Source organism: Gigantopelta aegis, chromosome 4, assembly GCF_016097555.1.
Source record: "Gigantopelta aegis isolate Gae_Host chromosome 4, Gae_host_genome, whole genome shotgun sequence".
NCBI lineage: Eukaryota > Metazoa > Mollusca > Gastropoda > Neomphalida > Peltospiridae > Gigantopelta > Gigantopelta aegis.
In genome coordinates this window covers 48,994,844-49,014,002 of record NC_054702.1, presented here as the reverse complement: position 1 = coordinate 49,014,002, position 19,159 = coordinate 48,994,844, and the positions used below count along the sequence as shown (strand labels likewise).

Here is a 19,159-nt window from a genome sequence, read left to right as displayed (position 1 = left end):
GCACTCGTCCGAATCGGTCATGAGGACAGACGTTGACGTTGGCGTAGCGTTCATGGGCGTCATCGATCAAGGAAGTCTAGTGTGAATCTGGACTGGTTTGAAAACATTACCCGAGCCCAACGCCTGTTAGCCCAATGTCTACGATGTGTACACCTAGTTCAGTCATTAAACGGTCGAGGTTCAACAAAATTGTCAGAAAAGGTTTCTTGATTGATTTCAGTTCTTTTTACCTCTACATGAATAATACAAAAGTTTAAAACAATTTGACTTTGGGAAATACCTTAAATTAGGTCAAATCCAAAATGGCCGCCATCAAAATTAACGAAATATGAAAAATTATCATACATATGGAACCAATCAAGATAAATACATGTATGATGCATACAATGGAAATTATATTTCATATTCAATGTCTTATTCAGGGTCATCTAAAAATTAAAGATGGCCGTCAATATTTGACGAAACGTACAATATTATCATATATATATAACTAAGACCACTAAAATGTAGTTAGATGGCTGTAACAACCCCATCTGCAAATCCCTGGATAAATTAAATGTTTATGCCAATGTTCAAGATGGTTACCATACAATTTATTACGTATATGCACTCTTATCAATGGATATTATGTAACAAAATATCGCAAAGTTCACACTACACTCTTTCAAAAGGTGATTTTCTGATATTTGCACACGGAGTAGACTATTGTGTCCTGGAATCATATGCTTGTCCATGCGTGCAGGTTATTCGTTAACATGACAAATTACACTGAAGCCCATTTTTCCAACACCCACATGTGTTTTTGTCACACTTTTCAGTGCACTTGCATCTGATGATCTTCATTAGAGATGCTGGTACAGCTACTTTGTCCATTCTGTGTGATTTCAACATAGACCCATGTTGTGTATTATGAAGTACCCAGCCCCATTATGTTGCCAGGCATGCTGCACTTGGAGGTAGACCCTCTGGCTGTGAAATCTAGCAGTATCTGATGTCTGTGGAAGACGATTAGGGACAGATAGGTGCAGCTCGAGCCACCTTCTCGGTGAACTTTGATGCACGCTCGAAGTTCAAATCTGAACCGTACTTACAAGCATAGATAGCTGCAATAGCTTGCTTGCCCGCATGCTCAATCTCCTTGTGACTTCTGTCTGGCAGAATAAACAATTTTGCTGCTTATTTAACCAAACCAAATAGCTGTAATTTCAGATCTTTAGAGGTGTTGTTTAACAAATACCGGTATACCTTTTCGTCTTTTTTCCCCTGAAAGCAAAACATAAATTGTAGCATTTCGATCTTTTATATACAGCATACCACAGACAGGATAATACATACCACAGTCTTTGTTACACCGGTTGTGGAGCACAGGCTGCAACAAGAAATAGCTCAATGAGCCCACCGACAGGGATCAATCCTAAACCGATTGTGCATCATGCAAGGTCTTTACCATTGGGCTACATCTCGTCCCCTCCCCCTCTCCCTCTCTACTCGGGTTATAAAGTATTTAAATGAAAGTCATACAGATTTATTTTATTTTCAAAGCTGCAAATGAAAAAAAAGTACTATTCTTGTTGTTGGTTGTTATGTTTTTGTGGAGTTAATTTTTAGTTTTTTTTAATTTACCCATTGCTAGCTTGTGAGTCATCTAGCTGTAGCCTGTTTACATGCGAAGGTAACCACATATATAAACATGGCTGGATTAGAGCTTACTCGAGTCAACACATTTCTTGAGGACACTCACGATCATTCCTACCTAAAGATTCTGTAATAAATCATCCAGGCTATACTTTATGATCACCGTTTATAGCCTCCTTTTCTAATGGACGGTTTGTCGTGAAGTTTAATACTTTAAAAATTCTGAAACTGTAGGAGAAACTGAATTTTCAGTAAATCTGTAATTTTAATTTTCAGTGAATAAAATGTTAAACGTTATTTAATTACCAGTTGCAATGTTCTGAAAACAAAACGTGCTGTACTCGCAACAGTTCGTAGTATCCGTTGATGGTCTCTCCCGGTCTCCATTGATAAGATTACATGTATGTGACCAATAAAAATGACAAATCACATGTTATAGCTATTTGTCTTGTTGAGATAAATTCTGAAAACAATTTTATAATAATAGTAATACCCAATAATTCCATTTAAAATGTACCATTAACAGTGGAACGACCCAGTGTATTAACCTCATTGAACGGGTCAATGGTTGAAGTCACGTAAAATTACCGCTAAGTTGTATACCGTTGACGGCATTTTTTGTTGGGGTTTTTTGTGGGGTTTTTTTTTTTTTTTTTTTTTTTGGGGGGAAGCCATACATTGTGCTTTCACTTGGAAGGAAACATTTACCGATACATAGTAGTATTAAAAGAATATTAATTGTGTACATGAAAGCAATTATACGCCAGCTTGAACTGTTGGATCAGATACAAGAAAAAACACAATGGGAAGGTCATGTGGGTCGCGCCACTTTGAATACGCCGTGCTCCAATGATCGGAATTTCAGAATACCACCGATCTTTGACTCGGGTGCATGGGAGTGACGCTCCTGTCACACGCTCTGTACTATTATCCAACAAACTCATATCTTTTATGCATGGTGATATGGTTATTCATTAATATATATATATATTGGTAAGCAAAATAATAAATTGTGGCACATATCCTACTACGTCACGGAGCAGACCAGAAGAGCAACTAAAGCACTAGCATGGTTTCCAGAACAATGTCTGGCGATGTCGTGGAGTATTATTAACGTCCAGAAGGTGGAGTGTACAAACAAAGGAGGAAAAGAGGTGACAAGACTGTGATAACGAACACCAGGAACGATAGACCAGGGGTGCTGGTAAGCTGAAATCAGTAAGTCTACCCAGGTGTAAGAACTTTAAGCCCAGGTACGAAGCTGTGTAGATACTGCGCTGTGATGGCTGTCTTCAATAAACAATCAGATAAGATGGCAAATCTGAAATTAGTGATAATCAGTATCGGTCTTTGAAGTTCATTATAATAACAACTTGTCTGTCTGGGAAATTACTGATAATCAGTATCTATCTTAGAAGTTAATAATAACAACCACTTATCTGTCTTGGAAATTACTGATAATCAGTATCTGTCTTAGAAGTTAATAATAACAACCACTTATCTGTCTGGGAAATTACTGATAATCAGTATGTTTTAGAATGGATTTAAACTAGCGAGCTGCATTTATATGTAATTGTAAAATAATACCTTTTTGTAAGTACAGTAAAATTATTAACTAAATGATAGATCGTTTAACTATAATAGCATACATGTTTATCATATTTATAGTTTTGCCATACATCAACACTTCTCTATTATTTGTGCATACTACTTAAGCGAAGCACATCTTGACAAAGTAAACTCTCACGAGAAACCTATTCAGGAATGGGGGCCTAAGTTGTGTGGGTTGAGATCCGAGTTTCTTGGGGATTATGGGGCTATGTCCTGAATTGCAATTTCAGCAAGTTTTAACAGCCGACAAAAAAACTGTTACTTTTTTCATACGAATGATGACGAAGTATATAAGACTATGTCGATGTATATTAATCGTGATTCATTAGTAATTCGAAGTTGGTATTAAATTTTATTAAGAGGTTAGGGGGTTTTTTAATTAAAAAAACAAATGCCCATTCATAATCCAGTATGGTCACCCTGATAGGAAACTTGGATTTTTAAAAAGAAGATATTTTCAATATTTTTCGTGTTGATTTTAAGGTTAAGTACACGCATACTATATTTAGTGCTATGGCTATAAACCAGTGTACTAATTTATACTTTACGTCCTCGAATATTTTCAATGTTTTATATTGGTCAATGCTATTGTCAGTGGCGAACATTTACTAGAGTGCCGCTAATGTAATCTGAAACACTTGTAAATGACACTTCAACTGTGCGGTTATCGGAACGGACAGGTAAACCCTATATCCATTCCATTCATTAACTGTAATCTGTTTCTCTCCTTGCATTCAATTAATATCCCAGCAGGCTGTCCTGGGAACACGCCTCAGCTATCTATGATGTCTTTCCTGCTCACAGGTTAGTGCTGCATAAGACAGTGTATTACACCTTCCCACAGTTAAGTGGGGTTGATGCTGGGTTACGAACCCGGCACCTACCAGCTAAAAAGCCGAAGACCTATTCTTCGCCGAGACTGCATATTTCTACTTGCTCTAGAGTAATTCCCAGTGTTTAATGGTGTATTAATTCCGCAATGCACTAAACATTTGATTAACTTTCATCCCCACAAAATCTCTATAATAAACATGGACGTTCTCAGCTATGTTGGTTTTGAAACAATTAACGCTATTGTGTCTGCAACGATCGTTCATAAAGGTACGTAATTAACAGCATTCGACTTATTAATATATATTACGATACTTTGATACGATTGTCTTGTTAACCATTGACACAGCCAAGGATTGCGGTTTTGAGCGAAACTGAACACGAATGAACTGTAAGTAGCTTTACTATTCTAATTGTGTTTTGTTCCAACTGAATAGGTCGAATTACGACAATAAAACAGGTAGGTTGTGGCGGTTTAACTTACTGCTAGATCGGACAGGTTAAGTCAGGTTACAATTAGACCTATACGTCAGGAATGGCTACCGGATAACCCCCGACTTCTTACGAACTGCATTTTGGTTTTGTCCTAAAGACTGTAGTAAGCCACATATCATTCGGTTTTTAAAAGTACAACAACCTCATTCTGAAAATTATTTTCATTTGAAATCACCTAACAACTGAACCAAATATGGACGATATAAGCATACAGGTAACTATTTTTTTATATTTTTTATATTGTTTAATGTGATTAGTAATATCAGAATATGAGTAATACCAGAATTATTTATTGTCATCGTTTTAGCTCTAATAATGTAATAATACACCCATACATCCATACACATACACACAAACACACGCACGCACGCACGCACACGCACACACGCACACACACACACAGATATATATATATATATATATATATATATATATATATATATATATATATAAAATGAATTATCATATAGTACAGTAGGTATTTTTTATATCGATTTGTAAACTGATTAATAATCCATGTTGTCATGGTTTCGTTAATAATCATGCCACAAAACAGTTCACCTATTACTTTCACTGCACCAATAAAGCGCCGAGAAAACTCATAACTGTGCGATTAATTAAGTCGCTAAAAACCACGTGCAGTGATAAACAAGAGCACCTCAGATACATGTAATGTGTCTTCTGCATTCAAATGTATATGCTTACGTTTAAAACGGCATAGAAAGACCACCCGCTTGTATTGTTTTCTGTCTGTCTGTCTGTCTGTCTGTCTGTCTCTCTGCCTATGTCTGCCCTTTCTCTCTCTCTCTCTCTCTCTCTCTCTCTCTCTCTCTCTCTCTCTCTCTCTCTCTCTCTCTCTCTCTATCTGTATATAGCAACTGTAACATAGATTATTAGATAAAAAACCTGATACTGCTATATCGGTTATGACATCTGATCAACGACAAGGTGTCTTTTATGTGCGTTTTCTCACATACATATTATTGTGGAGTACTGGCTGGAACGGGAAATATACAAACAGACCCTAAGGTTAACGTCCTATCCACTGAATTTCGCACCACGCCACCTTATGGTGTGGGGGTTTTGTGAATCCGATATTCCTATACATGCGCTTACATATAATGCTTAAAGCGAACTTTTATGTGAACACGGATACCAATAATTCGGAACAGGGATTTGGTGGCGATTGTGTTTGGAGAATTCTGTAAGGTACGGTGAGCAGACGAAGCGTTGTATTTAATGGCCCATGAATGTTGTTAAATACCCATTCTAACAGTTGTAGTATTTGCAAACATTGTAATACATATCGTCAAAAAATACTAACAGTATTTATGTTAAAACTAACTGTGAAAACTAATTTGTCCTATTACTAACAATATTAGATTGTCATTAAAGAGCTTCAAAATCGACCCATTACCCATATATAAATATATACGTGTGTTAATTGTAATGGGGGTATCTATAATTGTCCATTATAACAATATTAGAGTTTAAAAGAACATGGACATCGTTAAATATGCTATAGGCAAGCTCAGACGTTGATAATAGTGTCATAATAGGAATCCAGGGAGGGTTCTCTGTTGGTCAGGTCACAGAGCTATTCATGAAATTAGGCAGTGATCCTTTGCAGTCACCCGCGAGGAATTCAATATGATGTATACGGAATCCCTTGCGAGTGCTACACGCTACACATCTTTCGCTTTGACTTGATGTTCGTGCTTGTAGCCAATTAAGGTTCATAAACAGAGTATATAGATATCAAAAATAAATACTTGCTAAGCGCACACGTACAACAAAAGAATGGAAAAGAGAGAAAAAGCGCCACATATATATATACATATACAGACCGATGTGTACACACGGGCATACATTACTGTTCGAGACAATTCACTTATGGGTGTATGTAACGTACACATTTCTTAAAATTCTTTATATAATATATTTACCAGTCAATCCGTGTCTGTATACTAATATGGACTTCGTCTCTAATGCTTTTCATTTCCAGTGAGAAACTGGAACTCTACACAATATCTGTTCATTTAACAGGTTACCGTTATTTCTTTCATATGGTTCCTAGATTGATTTTGTTTCATGCCGTGCCGATGTTTTTGCTCTAATAAACACTCCGGAATAAATATTTAGCCCTGAAAAATCAATGGTTGGATTCCGTTGTGTGTGTGTGTGTGTGTGTGTGTGTATTTGTTTCTTTTTCGACTTGAACACGGATCATTATATTTCTGGTATTTACTAGCTTTTTTTATATATAAGCAAAACGATTTTACAATTAGCAGAGGTTAGTGTGTTTATACTTTTCATTAGGTATCATTAGGATGTGTGTGTGTTTCTTATTGTTCTCTTTGTGGACAGCTATTTTTGTAATTTTATAAGTATTCATATCGCTAAAACATTTTTGCCTCATATGCCATATTCATTGTATCCTGTATTAAGACCAAAAAGGCCCCAACCCAAACACATACACATACATAGACAGACAGACAGACAGACAGACACTCACACACACACACACACAGAGAGAGCGAGAGACACACAGAGAGAGAGAGAGAGAGAGAGAGAGAGAGAGAGAGAGAGAGAGAGAGAGAGAGAGAGAGAGAGAGAGAGAGAGAGAGAGAGAAAGACAGACAGACATACAGACAGCCACACACACGTGCACAGACACACACACAGACACACACATGCACAGAGAAACACACACACAGAAACACACACCGACACATACACACACACACACAGATACACACACAGATACACACACAGATAGAGACACATACACACACACAGACACACACGCGCACACACACACACAGACATACACGTACACACACGTACACACACATACACAAAGACACACACACACACACAGACACAAACACACACAGAGAGAGAGAGAGAGAGAGAGAGAGAGAGAGAGAGAGAGAGAGAGAGAGAGCCACACATGCACAGACACACACACACACAGACGCACACACACACACACATGCACACACAGAGAAACACACGCACAGACACATACACACAGATACACACACAAATAGAGACACAGACACACACACAGACACACACGCGCGCACACACAGACAGACACACACACACACACACACAGACACATACACAGATAGAGACACAGACACACACACATACATACAAAGACACACACACACATACAGACAGACACAGACACACACACACACACACACACACACACACACACAATTACTGCAGTTGGTTGTCCTTTATTATTTCGGAACTGTTTAAAGATTTTATTAGTATTTGGTCGTTTAATTGTATTGGAAAGTATCGATGCTTTTTTATATTTCCTTTATATCTGTTATTTGACTTATATGTTATATTTATATGCATGCGAGTAAGCACAAACGTGTGTTTGCATGTACAACATTGTTTGTACATACGTATTATGTGTTTGTAATTACTAATGTTTGACCGGCCTCGGTGGCGTCGTGGTAGGCCATCGGTCTACAGGCTGGTAGGTACTGGGTTCGGATCCCAGTCGAGGCATGGCATTTTTAATCCAGATACCGACTCCAAACCCTGAGTGAGTGCTCCGCAAGGCTCAATGGGTAGGTGTAAACTGGTTCAACAAAGGCCATGGTTTGTGCTATCCTGCCTGTGAGAAGCGCAAATAAAAGATCCCTTGCTGCTAATCGGAAGAGTAGCCATGCAATGGCGACAACGGGTTTCCTCTCAAAATCTGTGTGGTCCTTAACCATATGTCTGACACCATATAACCGTAAATAAAATGTGTTGAGTGCGTCGTTAAATAAAACATTTCTTTCTTTCTTTTACTAATGTTTAAACGTGTATGTACAATGTATGTATGTAGTGTGTTTGTGTGTACAAAGGATAATATTGTTTTTTCAAACCACTCGATGATATTAGAAGTTTGGATGAATCATTATATCGAAGCATTTTTCTCTCCCAGATTGACGAATTCCAGAGTATTGAAGAGCACCATGGCTACCAGTAAACTTGATGCTGGCAGGGAAGTGAAGGAAGAACACAAACCAAAAGTCGAAGTAAAGCTAACCCGAACCCAAATACTGAGACAAAAAATGACACACAAGTCCACCACTGCCAGTACAGAAAGTGAAGGCAAAAACAAAATGGCTGTCAGTTCAGCCACCGGAAACAAAAGCAAAATGACTGTTTTAGAAACTACAAAAATTCAAAGAAAATCAAAATCAGCCACTCTGTTGAGTTCAGATGTCAAAGAATCTGAGCACACAAGGAATGATGAACACCACGTTAAAGAAAGCGAGAAAGGCGACACTTCAGGAAATAACAAACGAAAAACCACCAAAACAGTTACCATAAGAGATTCGTTATCTCCTCGCATAAAACGCAGGGAACTTAGTTCTTCTTTCAAGAGTTCCCCAGTTCTTAGTCCTCGTGCTAGTGCTAAACCTGTGCACAAATCCCACAGTCACGATGCTATCCACACAACCGTAGACGATGTCCACTTCACACGACAGGCCAAATCTGGGACAGTGTCTTCTATGGCACATCTCTCCGATTCTAGAAGTTCTATAGCGTCAGATGTTTCCATGGATTCTGTTGGTTCTGAGTCCACCAGGCATGGTTTATTCAAGTCCATATGTGTACCAGCACAGATCGTCACCGATCGGCTCTACACGCCGACGAACATCAGCGAGAAGAGGGAGTTTTTGAAGAGAAAAAAGTGGCTTTTACCAGACCCACAGCACCGACCTCGTAAGAATCGTCAGGCTTTTAGCAAAAAGACTCCAGAGAAAGACATCAACCTGGTCAAAGCGTCAAGCACGGACGATATTCGCGATTCCTTCCATGGAAAAGCTTTAAGCACAGAAGACGTCCCTGATGCCTGCTGTGAAACCTTAAGTGCTGCCGACATCTCCGATGTGTGTTACGAGTACGACTGGTTAAACCGATCGGCTCGTTCCGATACAGACCTAACCACCACTCGGTCTCTGGAGAAGAAGAGTCTGGCCAGAAAAAACAGAAGACACTCCGATCCTCTAGGCTACAAGATCGACCCGCTCGTTGTAGATTACGACCAAGTCATTGACGATGGTTTCAGCAGGAATGGAGTGTTCTTTCTCAGAGAATATTTCCGTCAAGATCTCGACTGGTTGACCATACATATTGACTCGTACCTCTCCCGCAGAAACTTGCTGCCTGCTTACCCAGCCGCCACTAACGAGGAATGGTATCTGACAGAAACGCGTGCAGTAGTTTCCAAACCAACAGAGCAGGAGGATGTTTCCAAAATAAGAGAACAGGAGGATTTAACCGACGTGTCAGCGGTCGCTGATGAAACAAAAGTTGTGGTAGATTCAGTTAACAGTGTCGCTAATGTCGGCGGCAGCCACGGCGTCGTGCAAGTGTCAACAGATGTGATAGAAACAGAGGAGATTGAGACGTTGGAAAATCTTCCCCAGATGTCGGACGCCTGGACAGAAACATGGCCGCAAATGTAAGTACAGCCAGCTGTAAATCTGGAGGAAGTGTATTGTTTTGTAGAAAATAAATTAGATTGAGTTCAATAGTAGAACATCCATCTGATGTGTGTTCGTTCACATGCGATTTGGTTTTCCCACTGTTCCAACTTGTGCACCTTGGTCATTGTAACTGGCATATGAAAAGCCTAGTATATACATGTGTGTGTGTGTGTGTGTGTGTGTGTGTGTATATATATATATATATATGTGTGTGTGTGTGTGTGTGTGTGTGTGTGTGTGTGAAAAGTATATATTTAAAATAATATTACTGTTAACCATTTTTATAGTTTTAGAAGTTGATAATTAAACAGTTAACTGGGTAATGCATTTTTTAAAAATAATAACAACAATAACAACACATACACACACCTAAACACAAACCAGAAACAACAATTATAGCAACAACAAAAAAACAGTTTAATTATAGCAAAAACAGTGTTCTATACCTGGCTTATAAATGTAAGCTATACATTGTCACAAGTTACAATATTATGTTACGTTCAGCTAACTATGCGTGTTATACAGCACCAGATGGACCAGAGATAAATTTTTAAAAATGGGGGTGCGGTTAACTGAGGGTGATCGATCCTAAGATCCAGAGTACCTCGGGTCATGTTCGCCCATTGAGTGAAATGCCGCTCCTTCTTGCATTAGACACGTTTAGTGTTTAAGCATTGAACTCCAATCACGGTCACCTTTGTACTGTATGCCGTATTCATAGCGTCATTGTGGTTGTCAAAAGAACTTCTAACCAGGTACATAGTACAGTGGTCTGAAGTTGGCACGTTGCTGTGTATCGATTGTATCACGCTACAGTCGTACACTAGCTGTCCCAGAAGTAATCACACAAAAGCGCGAATAGTCCTTAATGTAGGTTTTTAACGCTTCACAGATTTATTGGAACTTGGTTTTAACACAGCTAAATTCATATGGTTTAATTTTATAGGTATTCGAGGGGAGGACGCTTCCACCCCACCCCTCCCACCTCCGCCCCTACCGATTGTTTCTAGGAACATCTCAGGACATCTAGAGGATTTGTTAACACTGATATTAAATTTCTTTTATTGTTACTGGCGCGTACCGGTATACCAATTTATACTGTTCATAAAATTAATGTTAAGGACACCAATAAAATTGTAGCACTATTTTTTAACTCTTGTTACCCGTGTATTATAGCTCAAGTGACTGAATAAATAGACTAGTTGGTTAGTGACTGTGCAAGTTTGTGTCAGGCTATACATTCCACCACCGCACACACACACACACACCATACAAAAGCTGATTTAAAATGTTCCATTTTCTGTTTGGTTTATTTTCATACTAATATCCAATCAAGATTCAAACACGCTGTCCTGGTCTTATATACTAGTATTCACAGTCTGGGCTCTCTGATCAGGACAGAAATTAATGCTTAGCTGTTAGTGAGAGAGAATGTATCGAGAGAAGTCGGTGTAGTTGTCATTACATCTTTCCATGAAGTCGCTAAAATTAGCTCCGAGTTACAGACGCGAACTGAGTTAAGGACGCAAACTCAGTATCGGTCACTTTTAAAGCCGGTGAATCACTTACTACGACACCAAGGTCGGTGTTCTATTTTTAGTATTTGTACTATGTCTCTTTTTTTTACACACCCGTTGGTGAGAACAACATACGTTACTTTTGATAACACATGGTTGTTTACACATGTACGTGTATTAGCAATTTTAAGACATACGACTGGCTGTTCCTAGGTGATGACCAGGTCGCCACTGACATACATCCAATGAAAAACTACACGATGGAAATCGATTACATTGTGACGTATAGTTAACCTGACAACCATGGGTCTGTGACACGTAAGTTGGCTACAAGTGCAACGGCTGTAAATAGGTCTTAGTCGAAAAAGATGTTAAAATTTGCTTAAAACCTGGTTTTTGAGGATATGTAAGAAATAGAATAATACATTCGTGTCCGCTAAATACCATTTATCTCACAACTCGTTGTTTAGAAACGTATTAAACTCGCTTTCGCTCGTTAGAGACATTTTAAAACAACTCGTTGTGAGATAAATGGTATCTAACGGCCACTCAGTTATTATTCTCTATTTAATCAGCCAGGCGGTGTCCTCAATATTAGGTCGGGTAGTATATATACATAAAAGGAATTTCTAAGCATTATGGTCGTCAACAATGGCCACCACTTGGGAAATCTTATCGCTCTGATTTAGGGCAGCGCTTAGAATCACGAAACAGTTGTGGTCTGATAATATCGTGTAAGATCGATCGTGTCAAGGAGCAATTACAAAGCGATTAATTCACCTGGGTTTAAAACAGGTGAGATAATTACAGGTATGTTGAACGTAATATAACGTGAGCCTAGTCGGTAGGTGTAAACTACTGTACACCGACCAGATCAATATCGTCATACCCCAGTCTTAACGACAGACCAAGGTTTATGTAGCAATTGCACTTCCCGTTTATTTTATTATTGATGTCACTAAATGAACATGGTAAACAATTTTCAAATCAAATGCAAATTGTAAAAAACCCAATACAAATTATTTATGATTATTTGTGATTGTTTTTGCACTTTTCGAGTGCAATCTCAAATGGATAGTCAGTCATACTGTAAAACAAACAACTAATTTCACGTCTCCATTTTACGGTAGTATATTGTTTAAATGTTATGCTCTCGACTTCCATTTTTCAGTTGAAAACAATTATAATGCGTCGTTATTGGTTTAGGATCAACCGACAATAATTTGGTCATATGCCGTTTCAAGTATTTGTATCAATTTTAACCAATACAATCAATACACACACGGTTACATTAGGTAAGGTCATGATAAAAAAAAAATCATAGATTTTTATCCCCACCCCTGTTTTATTATTATTATTATTTATTAATTATTATTTTTGTTATTATTATTTTATTTATTTAGTTATTTATTTATATTTTTATTATTATTAATTTAAAAAAAAAATTGGGGGGTGCGGTTTATTGGTCCAAAATATTTTTGTTCTCTAAGTGCAAAACCCCCCAAAAATTTGTGTATCTGGGATCCAGACCTTACCTAAAAAAGGGCAACCTCTAATTTTTATTTTCAGTGTATTCTTTTTTTTCGATTCTTAAAAAAAAGAAGAGTAAAAATGTAGTAATAAAAACAAAAACATAAGCTGACCGACCTTATCTAAATTTTTTACTTACCTTTTTATGACACCAAATAGCCGATGTGTAATTTTGTGCTGGTGTGTCGTTAAACATTCATTCATTCACTATCAATTTTTTGTTCGGCATGTTCCTAGAAACACACAATTTGTTTTAGGCCTTATTGAATATATATATATATATATATATATATATATGTATATAGATGATGATGATGATGATGATGATATATATGTATATAGATGATGATGATGATGATATATATGTATATAGATGATGATGATGATGATGATGATGATGATATATATGTATATAGATGATGATGATGATGATGATGATGATGATGATGATGATGATATATATGTATATATATAAATTTTGTGATGACCCGGGCATTGGCGTACGGGCTCCCATTTCTGTAGGCGGCAGGCTGGTTTTTGCCCGAATTAAACGAAAATGCCCGAATCTGAATAACAACATTAGCATTACTACCAAACAGCTACATAGGATTGCAATTTACGAATCACTGCGCATTTTCACACGGATTACAACTAATTTTTAGGATAGAATGATGGAAATACATAATAAAAAGATCTCAGGTTAGCACATTTTGCCCGAATATCTCTATAATTTTTGCCGGAATTTGAGGTTTTGCTCCAGCACTAGGGGGCAGTTGGCCACCCCCTTGCCGCCCTGTCTCGTACGCTTATGGACCCGGGTGACTAAGAGGACATGTGTGGCTGTGTGGCCTATCTGTGATATTACCTTTCATAGAATATCACTGTACACCGCAGCGTTATTCGTTTTGTATGGTGAAGGAATATCAGGAGTATATATTATTTATAGTGATATTTAATAGGAGAGAGATAACTTTCCACTTTTAACATTTTATGGATCGCTGCTAATAAATATTTAAAAGTAGCAAAACAACTATATATGGTAAATCCTTGACTAGAAGTCTAGGCTTCCCATATTTTTCGTGACGCTCTCAGACCCTGCCTGTATTCAAGGCAGGCTTCGATTTCTTTGGTATTCGAAATTTTCTAACACAATGTCATCTTCTAATGTAGGCTTTACAAACTTTTTTGTATATGTGGAAACGTCTTATCCCATTGAAAAATGAAAAATCCTTTTTGTTTCCTGTTCTCGCTATACGGTTGTAAGCGTTTGACGCTATGTGTTAAAAATGACAAGTATAATATAGTCATTAACCTGACAAAGCTACAATAACAGAAGCTTGCGTTTATAGAAAGCAGTGTTTTATTTTTTTCGAGACGCTCTGAGACCCGGTCTCTAATCAAGGTAGACTTCTGTTCTAGGCACACATCTATTAAAGGATTTACGGTATATTAGAGTTATTCCTTTATCAGTCCCATTTCTCAAACAGACATCGAGGTGAGTAAATATATGTAGACGTGTGTGTGTGTGTGTGTGTGAGAGAGAGAGAGAGAAGAGAGAGAGAGAGAGAGAGAGAGAGAGAGAGAGAGAGAGAGAGAGAGAGAGAGACACACACACACACATACATGTATACTCTCTCCCTCCCTCCCTCCCTCCCTCTCTCTCTCTCTCTCTCTCTCTCTCTCTCTCTCTCTCTCTCTCTCTCTCTCTCTATATATATATATATATATATATATATATATATATATATATATATATTTACGCAACTACCCAGACCTGCACGCACGTATGCATGCAAACATACGTACGTATACATAATATATAAATTAGGGGGACCTTTAAAAAAGTAATAGGAATTAAAATAAAAATGAAATTTAAAATGATGATGTATATTTAAGTATGGAGATGATTAAATTCCTGATTGCAATGATAATATATTGATGACAATATGTTGGGTTTTTTGAAAGCTATAAAAATGTTGGATTGTACAAAATAGTATTAATGTTTCATAACATGACTGATTTAATGGAATCAATCCTTATTTCAGAATAATGTGTGACGTGGCCACGATGACCGTTCGTGCACAAATGTGCAGCAGGACGACGTCAACCGAACCCATGTACTGCGACCAGCAGACGTCCACTGACGACATTGGGAGCCTGAGAATAAAGTGTGAACAGGGGACGTCCACGGCAGACATATTCGATGGCGCGAACAGCGAGTCGCCAACTCCAATAGCTTCCCCTATCGATACCGACGTGGAATCGTCGTCTGCTTATGGTTCTTACGAGTCGGGCAATCTGAGGAAACAGCTGCACGACAGAGGGTCAATGCCCATGGGTAAATCTGAAGGTTTCTCGCAGACAGATTCAGAATTTGGTTTAAAACTCCAGGATGATGGTTCCGGGACGACTGTGAAGACGAAGGCTGGACTAACGGAAGAGGACACGACCAGGATCCAGTCAGAACTGAACAGACTTGCCAGAGAGAGAATAGAAATAATCGAACTATTTGCTTTAAACGTTGGCAGTCTGACTCCAACATTTACTGAAGAACTTCTGGAATCCAAGTTGAATTACTCTATCGGGCAAACCGATCAGTTGTTGGCACTACTGGAGAATGCGTGGGATTTTGAAGACGTTGCAACCTCCACACCGAGAGGTAGCGTGTGCATGATAACTCAGGAAATTATCCAGCAGAGTCGAACTGAGTTAGAACACTCCAAGAAGGTGATCAGGTTGTGCATAGATGAAGTGAGAGAGATCAACAGGGGTGGTTCAAGACACAGTAACTTCCACGAGGAAATAAAGAGAATGAAAAGAAGGGCAGAAATCGAAGCCTTTAAGCTAGAACGAATGTGGGAACAGCTATTGTATGAACGAACGAAGAAAAGAAAACCCGTGTCTGAATTAGCCGATCAGACACAGTGTCAAAATATCGAGCATAGTTATACTTGTGCAGACCCAGCATATTCGACATTCGAACAGCATGCCAGTTACCTGTCAAACCTGAGAAATCGGAGCATGTTAGCAACCTCTCAAGAAGACATCCACAGAGCAAACACCTCGAGTACAATGGAAATGCAACGCGACGTCCGGAACGACAGTGTTGACAGTTATCTTGGTATGCCTGGTTACTTAACGCCACATGAACACCAGGATCATCTGATGGAACTGAGACGATTGCTTATTACAGAACATGACCGTCCACCAGGGACATCCAGATCCAAGTCCATGTCCCCGACTAGACCAGTGGCAGGAGTTAACGACACTTACAACCACAGACTGTGTTCTTCCAGTTCAAGATTAACGAACGTGTCTTCTGCTGGATACCCAGGCATTGTGACGTCCACGACACGATTCGGTCATGTCTATCCTTCAAACCCAGCCTACAGCTCATATTCGAGCAGATCAAGCAAGATACAACCTGCTTCTGACAGATACAGGTAATTATAATAAGGTTTTGTATTGTTAAAATATCACCTTGTCTTTGAGATCTGCACTAAAAACAAACAACATTTCGAAGGACTATCTTGATTTTGATGAATGACCTGATAAAAAAGGTTTGGTGTTTTGTTTTCAAATCGCAGTCTTGGTTTATTTTGTTCTGTTTTATTTAACTTTTCTTGACTCTACTTCACTTCAATTCACTTATCAAATAGAATGTCGACCTAGACAGTTAAAGACAACTTCTTGAGAGGACATATCTCTGACCATAGTTCGATATGTTATGATGTTATCTTCTGTTTCAGGCATACTAGGCATATATAGTGTATCATCATCCCCCGGTTGCCACCTGGCGTTTCTATCCTTTGCGATCCACCTTCTCTTTTGGTTCTGACAGCAACTGCTACATGTAAACTTCTTGCTGTCTGTCCAATTGCACACCCAATCGTTGTTCCTATATCTGTAACAAGTGCTTGTCACAACTGTCGTGAATGAATGAATTTAACATCTGCCGCAGATTTACAATATCCACTTGATGTTACCCCTTTCATTTGATAAATCTGTACAAAGATTGTAGTTTTTCCAACCCCTCTGAAATACGGAAATGTCCCCTTTGCAGTTAAAAATTCTGCTTTTGTCTAGCTGGAGATCAAATGTTACTGTGACCGATTGATTTTAACGCCCTCCCTTCATTATTTGAGCAATGCGACGCCCTGTGTTCAGTGCATGTTTTTTATGTTTTGTCCAGCCTGATTGATTTTAACGCCCTCTCTTAGTTATTTAAGCAATGTAACGCCCTCTGTACAGTGCATGTTTCGGTATGTGACGCCCTCTGTACAGTGCATGTTTCGGTATGTGACGCCCTCTGTACAGTGCATGTTTCGGTATGTGACGCCCTCTGTACAGTGCATGTTTCGGTATGTGACGCCCTCTGTACAGTGCATGTTTCTCTATATGACGCCATGTGTACAGTGCATGTTTCTATGTTTTGTCCAGGTCGACCAGTCAGACGTCTCGCTCCACGCTCTACTCGACTCCTTGGAGCACACACAGAGACCCAGTCCCGACGACGTCATCGTATGACAAGTACAAGCTGTACACTGGAAAATACCAAACAACCATCACGTGATTTGTGAAATGACGCCATTGTATGACAAGTAGAGTACAGTCACGGTACATTGGAAAATATCAAACAAACACCATCACGTGGTTTTTGAAATGACGTCGTCCTATGAAAGTACAATGCGTACATTGGAATATATCAAAGAACCATCACTACATTTGTGAAATGTTCAGCACAAGCTTTGTCACTTTAAATTAATAAAATAATTTGACATTATAACGTGTGGTTTGCATTGACTAATCATACAGCTGGAACCAAAACATTATACTATGGACGTTTATGCAGTAGAATGCTGTATATTTGGCATACTGTACATTTACTCAACTGTAAATAGCAATGTAGTATACATATTAATGGGATTTCTACAAGCCATTGTTCTAGCTGCATATTGTAGTATGTATATAAACTAATTGTAAATATTTATAATGTGGAAAAAATAACTGCACCTAAAATCACAACGCCGAGAGATCATTTGCTAGACATCATTATTGTGATGCAAACAACACAGAAACTATTTATTTATTTATTTATTTATTGTTTGTTTGTTTGTTATGTTACATTTTTCAATTGCATGTATATTATTGGTTGTATTGTAGTGTTGTTCTATATTGAGTTTATGAGATTCTGAATATCATGCTTGACACAGAGTATAAACACAGCGTTTGAAGACAGTTACATGCCACCCTGACCCTAATTTAGCACTATGGTACCATTCTATACATGATTTTCTTCATATTTAAACATACAGGGCCGCGAAAACTGGTTGTAATGGCTCCCTTACTTTTACCTGTCTTTGTGCCCAGAAGACTGAAAATGGCATATATGAACATCTGAAATGCTAAATTTTATCAGGATACACATCAGGCCATTACATTAGAACCCCCCCCCCCCCCCCCCCCCCCCCCCCCCCCCCCCCCCCCCCCCCCCCCCCCCCCCCCCCCCCCCCCCCCCCCCCCCCCCACCCCCCCCCCCCCCCCCCCCCCCCCCCACACCCCCCCCCCCCCCCCACCCCCCCCCCCCCCCCCCCCCCCCCCCCCCCCCCCCCCCACCCCCCCCCCCCCCCCCCCCCCCCCCCCCCCCCCCCCCCCCCCCCCCCCCCCCCCCCCCCCCCCCCCCCCCCCCCCCCCCCCAAAACACCCCACCCCCCCCCCCCCCACCCCCCCCCCCCCCCCCCCCCCCCCCCCACCCCCCCCCCCCCCCCCCCCCCCCCCCCCCCCCCCCCCCCCCCCGCCCCCCCCCCCCCCCCCCCCCCCCCCCCCCCCCCCCCACACCCCCCCTCCCCCCACACACACACACCACCCCAACATTTTAAAAAACACACCGCAGGCCATAAACAGACGCCACAGGCCATAAACAGAGCATTAGTGTACTGGTCAGTTGAAATTTTAATTACGTATAGACTGTCCCTCCGTGATCCCTTCTATATATTTTTTATTCATCCTCTTTGTAATAAATGTATA

General features: G+C 39.6%; 1 protein-coding gene across 1 annotated transcript; it reads left to right on the top strand.

Moving 5' to 3' along the window:
* The first annotated feature begins 8,536 nt into the window (after positions 1 to 8,536).
* LOC121372086 lies at positions 8,537 to 18,572 on the top strand. Its single transcript, XM_041498349.1, has 3 exons — positions 8,537 to 10,060; positions 15,178 to 16,575; positions 17,573 to 18,572. Exons 1-3 carry the CDS (start codon positions 8,562 to 8,564, stop codon positions 17,703 to 17,705), a joined length of 3,030 nt encoding a protein of 1,009 aa, XP_041354283.1. The 5' UTR covers positions 8,537 to 8,561; the 3' UTR covers positions 17,706 to 18,572.
* The last annotated feature ends 587 nt before the right edge of the window (positions 18,573 to 19,159 follow it).

What these genes read in the sequence shown, in the direction of transcription:
- LOC121372086 (XM_041498349.1), top strand. Translation starts at nt 8,562, where the DNA reads ATGGCTACCAGTAAACTTGATGCTGGCAGGGAAGTGAAGGAAGAACAC. An exon ending in ACAGAAACATGGCCGCAAAT is followed by an intron (nt 10,061 to 15,177) that starts GTAAGTACAGCC and finishes TCCTTATTTCAG; the next exon opens with AATAATGTGTGACGTGGCCA. An exon ending in CCTGCTTCTGACAGATACAG is followed by an intron (nt 16,576 to 17,572) that starts GTAATTATAATA and finishes TGTTTTGTCCAG; the next exon opens with GTCGACCAGTCAGACGTCTC.